The following is a 7188-nucleotide window of genomic DNA, read 5'->3' as shown; positions in this document are numbered from 1 at the left end:
TTGAGTGGGGCACCTGAGATAAAGAACGCGCTGGCTTACTGTCATCCTACATCATTTTATTACTTTATTGCTGTGGTCTATGTCTATAGGGCAATGCCGTGGATGGCGCTCGTGCACAACATGTTTTGTGTAAAAACCTCGTAGTTCTGAGGAAACCGGAAGTAATGCGGTCCCACAACTCGATAAGTTCGTAGTTTTGATCGATCACCCCTGTGGTTAAAACCAACATAAATCTGATCTTGTTGTCACCTGGGGAATTTAAAATGACAATGCCCCTATCAGCTACAGAATCGGGATGTAACTAGTTTAGTGGAGTCCGTTTTTTTTTTTTTCCAGCAAGATTTCTTTTATGGATTTCAAAGTGAGGCAAAATCTCCCTAATGGGACTGAAAACAGAAATTCTGGTCAGCAGTATGGTATTAAGTGCCTATTGCTGTGGGCATGAAGTATCTATAAATAAGTTGTGTGCCGCAGCAATGGTTGTCACACTATGACCCACACTTGGTGATGCTGCACTTTTCCCCTGATGACATCATGTTGTATGAAAACAATGTGAGCACTGTGCGATCACGTGTGATTAATCAATACTTTGTTGTGTCATTTGCATATTGACTATTCCCTATTGTTAGCAATCGATCACTACTACTAGTGACTTTAGTATTGCAGATGAACTATAAATAAATCACATATAGCTGTAGTCTTGGGTCCCCATTTACATGGGGTATTCTGGATTCCTGCAGGAGAAACCCAGGTGCCCCCATTCAGATTCAGCCCCTGTACCCATTGAAATAATGACATGGACAGCAGGCACATATGTCAGTCTGCAAGTATGCGTACATGGCATGATTTACATGCGGTTTGGAATAAATGATTAGCAAAGGCAGTAGATACCCCATACGTTCCTACGTGAAGGTCTTTGATAATACTGTACCGAAATTCTCCTAGTGTGAATGTGCTACTAAAGCATCTTAAAGGAGTGTTCATTGAGCCAATATTACGGCTTTTATTCATGGCGAAACAAGTCATACAAATGTGAAGAGATGTTTAAATGTTCATTGTATGAGCTTGGTTTTACAGATCTCAGATGGTCATTTGTATAGAGAGTGAAGGTTAATTTCTTATTCATGGGGCCACCGCAATAAACCGCCAGATCCTAAATGTTCCCTCTCTCTACTCCTCCTTTTTTTTTTTTTTTTTTCAAAAGGGGGAAAAAAACGAATGGCAGACATTTTGGTATAGAAGAAGGGACTGCCGTTGTTAAATCAGAGTCAGAGATCACCTGATTTTTTTTCTGACCGTTACTGTCCTGTCATCTGTCTGACCTTTACACATCCGAGTGTCCAGCCCTGTGCTGTCATCTGTCTGACCTTACGCACTGAAAATAAAAATGGCAGTCTAGGAATATGGAAAGGTTAACTGCTGACTCAAGTCATTCTCTGTGCCACCAAGTCTCATCTGATGGTAGATGCTCTGTAACCTCTCTTTTCTCTCCCGTTCATTGAAGGACACAGGCAATGAACGGAGAGAAAAGGATTTTATGGTGAGTACAAAATCCTATTTTTCTTGCAGTCAGGCTGATTTGCTAAAGGAGTGGAGAATCTTAACTCCATTTATTCACTTCAATTATCCCGTCTTGTTTTCATCAGCACATGATTTGGGTAGTCAAGTTCTGAGTGAAGATTCTCAACTCTTTAAATCCACCTTTTGAGTCCGTAGTCTGAAGTGCTGTTACCGTCATTCTCACATATTTGTAAGGGGGGGAAGTGGCATAAATGGTGTTGCAGAGGAAGTATGACTTAACAAGCTTTGGCCTCTGCATTTCACGGCTTCATTACTTATAAAAGATATGTTGCCTCCAGCTGTGATCAAGTCATGACTGTGTGTCCTTGGTGACTTGTTGGTAGAACAAAGGCGTGTGCCTCCCCATCTAACATTAACCTTTTTATAGATAAGGCTGTAGGTAAATAGTGTGTTTGCAAAGCATTGGGTGTTACCCAGGCATTGGTGCTTGGTACATATCACAGTACCAGATGTATGTGTCATAAGCTATAAGGTTTTATCTTTCTTGGTGGCTTTTGACAATTTTTATACTTGTGTGAACCCAAAATATTTTTAGTCCTATTTTCTATTTTTTTTTTGTTAGGTTTTCCTTCTACAATACATACATGGTTTTCCGTCTACAATACATACATGGTTTTCCTTCTACAATACATACATGGTTTTCCTTCTACAATACATACATGGTTTTCCTTCTACAATACATACATGGTTTTCGGGATATCCTCTTGTCCCTGATTTTGTTCCAGGTAGTAAAGTAATCCCCACTCCTACAGGTCTGGGTTTCCTTGGAATGGACATCTGTAGCTTGGTGGTAAAAAACAAAACTGATCCCCCTGGGGAACTATTTTCACTTGACAAAAGATCACCATGGAATCTAAAAAGATGCCCAATAGGCGGTTGTTTCATGCTGATTTCATGTTTTCTGAGCTCTTCTTTTTTTTTTTTTTTTTCTGTACACCATCACACGTGTTTGGTTTGAACAGGTTATATAAAAAAAACAATTGTTTGGTGTGCAGCAAAAGAAAATGCAACAGACCTGGAGAGAATTTTTCACTACAGCACAACTGAATGGCTCCTTGTAAAGGAGTATAGGGACAGGAGGAGAGAGTGACTGATAGACCAATGAGCTTATTTGGTCTCTTCACTGTCCAGTAACAGGTTGGGGGAAGGATGAGACCCGTGTTGATTTTAGCATTGGAAAACAGGACTGTGCTTTGCCACAGAACGTATAAATCCCAGAACTGGATGGACAGAAGTACAAATCCTTTGGCAGATAAAATGGCTCGTGTAGTGTTTGAAGACCAAGACTTTAAGGGCCCAAGCACTAAATATTTGTACCATATTTTAGGTCAGCTTTTTTTTTTTTTTTTTACTTTACCACTCCATAACCTTTTATTCTTTAGGATCTTCATGAAAACATTACCACCGAAAGCTGAAGTTTCCACCCAGAACTGATCGTTTTGGGGTTTTCTGGTCACCAGCAACTCAAATGACTTTCTTCCCTGGTGCCCAACCTTTTGATTTTTAGAAACCAAAAAAAAACCAATCCTGCTGGTTCTGGGATTGAGCAGGCTGGCTCCTGAATTCCATATTCATTTGTCCACCCCCGCGCTATAGTAGTAATTTAGAGTGTCATACAAAATTCATGGGGTTGGGTTACCATTGGTCACATTTGTATTTGCAGTTCCAGTGTACAGTTATTACTGCATCCTCGTCCAGAGAAAACTGTTGCTAAACGTTCCTCCCCCACAGACTTCCAGATGTGTATTAAAGGCTGACCTGTGGGCTGATATCATTCCACGGTATGACTCTCTGGGGTTTATGAACATTTCTACCAACTGAGCACTGGTAACATTCCAACAACACATGGAATGTTTATACTGATGTTATACTTGCAGACAACGTTTTAAAGCAACTTTATAATTGTATCATTTTATAGGTGATCAGTTGGTGTAGCCCAAGGGAAATTTGTGGAACATCCACATAGACCTTCGCCTAAGGTGGTCAATCCCAGGGGGAAGCGCTATATCTCAGGCTCGCTGAAATCAACCCCACAATCCAGAATTGCACGGATTGGTTCGTGGTCACCATGACAGCCAAACAAATGGTGTAATAACCTTTGTGCCATAAGCCAAATAAAGTTTTTATAAGGACCACAAAAAGCAAAATATATTCAAAATGAGGCAAAACTATATGTGCCTGTCAATAGCCTGCAGAAAAATGTCATCCAGCAGCCCTTTGTGACCAGCAGCAGGCCAGCATGAGTGGCAGACCAGCTGAAAGCTGTACCAGCCTAGTCCTGTTACTGCAAGGTATTAATGAAAGGAATCGCCAGCACTCGCAGGATGCTAAATTCTACAGTGTTATTCAGCATGCGTCACGGGGGCCACGTAGGATCCCTTGTTTAGGGTAACAGTCGCTTTCCCTGAGGAAGGGCCCTGCACGGACACATGTTCAATAAAAATGAACATGAATTTTGCATATTGTGAAAACGCGTCGCCATCCGTGTTTATCACTTCGAGCACTGCGATTTAGAAAGAGAGGTCTACATCGCCGTATGGAGTGCAGGTGACCCCACACCACTAAGGCCCCATTTACACTGAGCGACATGGAAAATCGCGTGACTTTGAGCGACTTCTTCCTATTGGGCTGTATGCAATCAGGAGCAATATCGCTCAAAATCGCTCAAAAAGGGTCATGTAGGAGCGACAAGCTACCAGCGACGAGCTACAAGCGATATTGAGCGACGAGATGTGAACAGCTCCATTGAAATGTATTGGTGACGCTACATAGAGCAATATCGCGCGGAAATATGAGCGATATTGCTGCAAAAATCGTGCGATAAATCGCTCAATGTGAACGGGGCCTTACTGTTACTGCAGGGACCTGTGCTTTGCGAACATTTTGGGAAGCTCTGAGCGGCACCACATACAAGCGATCAGGCAGTTCTACAGCTGCCCGAAAGCTCGTATGTAAACAGCCATTGACGTTTTAAAATGTCCCTGAATTTATACACAACGGCTGGACGGGAAGCGGTTAAGGGGCAGCTTTATGTAGCGGTGGATGTGACTTTCACCAAATGTTCATTGGTGATGAATCTGTCATTTAAAACGCATGCACCAGGAAGAGTTACCTGGAAGAGTTACCTGCAGTGCATGTTTGACTCATTGTTTTATAAATGCACTCCAAGGTAAAGAGTGCATTAAAAAATGATTTCTTTATTTAGCAGGTTATACTAAAATACGTAAGCAGGGCACTTTTAAAGCAGTGTAGCAAATAAAATCCTTTTGTTTCAACTAGGTGGGCAAATTGGTCATAGTTCAATTAACCGATGCTGCTAAAATGAGTTGTTTCAATTTCTGGACATGAAAGGTTAAAAGCTGATTGCAAATGGTTGCAACATGTCAAACACTTGAGTGCTATTAAATGTACATTTGTGTTCCTCTTCTGAACTTATCAGTACAGGTACACAAATGTGATCTTGTTACAATGACTCACAGGAAGGGGGGGTCAGCTGCTTTACAATGTGACCCCAGTGTTAGACTGAGTTTCCTATGGAGGAACTTTTTGTAGGACTCGGCCTACTAAAAATAGAGGAACTTAAGGCCCCGTTCACACCTGAGCGTTTTACCGCGCGTTCCTACGCTCGGTAAAACGCGCAACAGGTGAAAACCCATGTTTGCCTATGGGCCTGGTTCTCACCTGCGCGTTTTACCGCCCGTTCGATCGCGTGGTAAAACGCCATACGCCCAAAGAAGTGCATGAGCTTCTTTGGAGCGCATTAATGCCCGTATCCCGCTGTTATCAGCCGGATACCCCCTCGGAAACTTGCGTTTGACATGTGTTTCTTTTACCGCAAATCGCTTTAAAACCGTGCGGTAAGAAACGCGAGTTTCCAATACGCGAAGGTGTGAACCCAGTGTTAAGGTGAGACCTAGTTATATGCTCCAAAGATGAATTTTGCATTTTTAAATGAGTCTACCTTCGGTTGAACTAATTACCCCCCAGGAGAGAGTGGCAGGTGACTGTTTTTATGAATGTACTCTCCTGTAGCTAGGTGGAGCTGGATAGCAAATGCCATGGATTTTCGTTATCAGGGTAGTACATTTCCCCACTCACCTGCTTGAGCTGCACTATGGCTGGTACACAAATACCGTTCATGCAGAAATTGAAGCTGCTTCAAGGGTACACAAACAATTGTGCACGTCTTCCAGTATGGGAAATGGCTACAACAAAAATGTAAAATGGTACAATGTTACTTTGAGATGAACGTTGCCATAATGCACAATGTGAAGGAGTGCGCACTGGAAATGCAATAAGCACATAGGCTGAACTGTTGGAGTATTGCACTGTGCCTTTTTATATTGTTTTACTATATTTTTGTCTTTTGTTCCTCAGATCTGTGGAGTTGCTCTCATAGGATTGGGCATCTACGTGCAGATTTATCTCAACGAAACGCTGGCAATTAAAAGTGCCTCAGCATCAGGAGCTCCTATTGTTCTTATCGCAGTCGGGGTCGTCATCTTCTTCATTTCATTCTTTGGATGCTGTGGAGCTGCCAAGGAGAACTATTGCATGGTGACCACGGTGAGATAATGTGCCATGTAAGTTTAATGTTCTCCTCTTCAATGCAATTTGTGTTCTAATATATTGTTTTGTTTTACTCTTCCATTACCAGTTTGCTGTCCTTCTGGTTTTAGTCTTCCTGGTTGAAATAGCTGCTGCAATTGCCGGATATGTTTTCCGCAATAAGGTAAGCCGTATATTAACACAGAATATTTACTCTGTGGTTGCTAATTTAGAGTTCAACAAATCCCAGGAACCAGCGTGTGTGTACCACAGTCTCTTCTGTTGTCAGAGGGAGCACATGCTCATTAAAATGCCCGCTGGGTTCCAGAATGGAATTACTGGCTCTAGAGTTCTTTGGTATATTTGCTGTGGAATTTTAGAGCAAGTTCAGAGCTGGCCCATGTCTTCATCCTCTTTCGTTTTATATTGTAGGTCCAAGATGTCTACAGAGACACCTTCAAAGATAGCATGAGCAAATACAACAGTACGAAACAAGCAAAGGACAAAATAGATGAGGTTCAGAAAGCTGTGAGTATTTCAACTCCCAAAGCATCATTCACATTTGATGGCCTATGTACTAAAAATTCTGTCTAGCCTGGAATTGATCTCTCCTTCATAGGTTGTATTGGTGGTTCTGTGCAGTGTTGCCTTATGCTGCAAAAGTTTTAAACACTATTTACTTGTCTGCTCTCTAAAAGAATTGATGTCAAACCTATCTGTTGTAATTGTACATCTATAGGGTACACTAAAGATTTTAGCTTGAGTCACCTGTGTAGAACCTGTCACTTCTGATCATGGAGTGTACAATTCATCTGCTCCTTGCCACAGTAAATCCAGAACAGCACCTCTGGCTATAAAACTATTTTAATGTATTGTCTAGTAAAATCAGTTGTAAAAGTTTTAATAGCATTGTACAACCTTCCTCTTGGCACCCAGAAGCTAAGTGGCAGCGTGCCTCCACCAAGGTTTGGAGGTGCATCTTAGGGGCAGGTGTATTTTAAAAGCCAGTAAACCATCCAGTGTGATATATGGAAGCTTAGTTGTTGTTTTTTTTTTTTG

The 7188-nt window shown here is 41.8% G+C and overlaps 1 protein-coding gene across 1 annotated transcript in view; it reads left to right on the top strand.

Annotated features, from left to right (window-relative positions):
• The window catches only part of CD63 (CD63 molecule), a 28413-nt gene that overhangs the window by 15085 nt on the left and 6140 nt on the right, over positions 1 to 7188 (top strand). Inside the window, exons 3-5 of the mRNA XM_018567986.1 lie at positions 5959 to 6147; positions 6239 to 6313; positions 6562 to 6657. Coding sequence (XP_018423488.1) covers positions 5959 to 6147; positions 6239 to 6313; positions 6562 to 6657 — 360 coding nt within the window. The remainder of the gene's footprint in view (positions 1 to 5958; positions 6148 to 6238; positions 6314 to 6561; positions 6658 to 7188) is intronic.

This window comes from Nanorana parkeri, unplaced genomic scaffold (genome assembly GCF_000935625.1).
Source record: "Nanorana parkeri isolate BGI_ZX_2015 unplaced genomic scaffold, ASM93562v1 scaffold1125, whole genome shotgun sequence".
Classification (NCBI taxonomy): Eukaryota; Metazoa; Chordata; class Amphibia; order Anura; family Dicroglossidae; genus Nanorana; species Nanorana parkeri.
The sequence above is the reverse complement of the archived record's forward strand: the minus strand, read 5'-3'. Positions and strand labels throughout refer to the sequence as shown.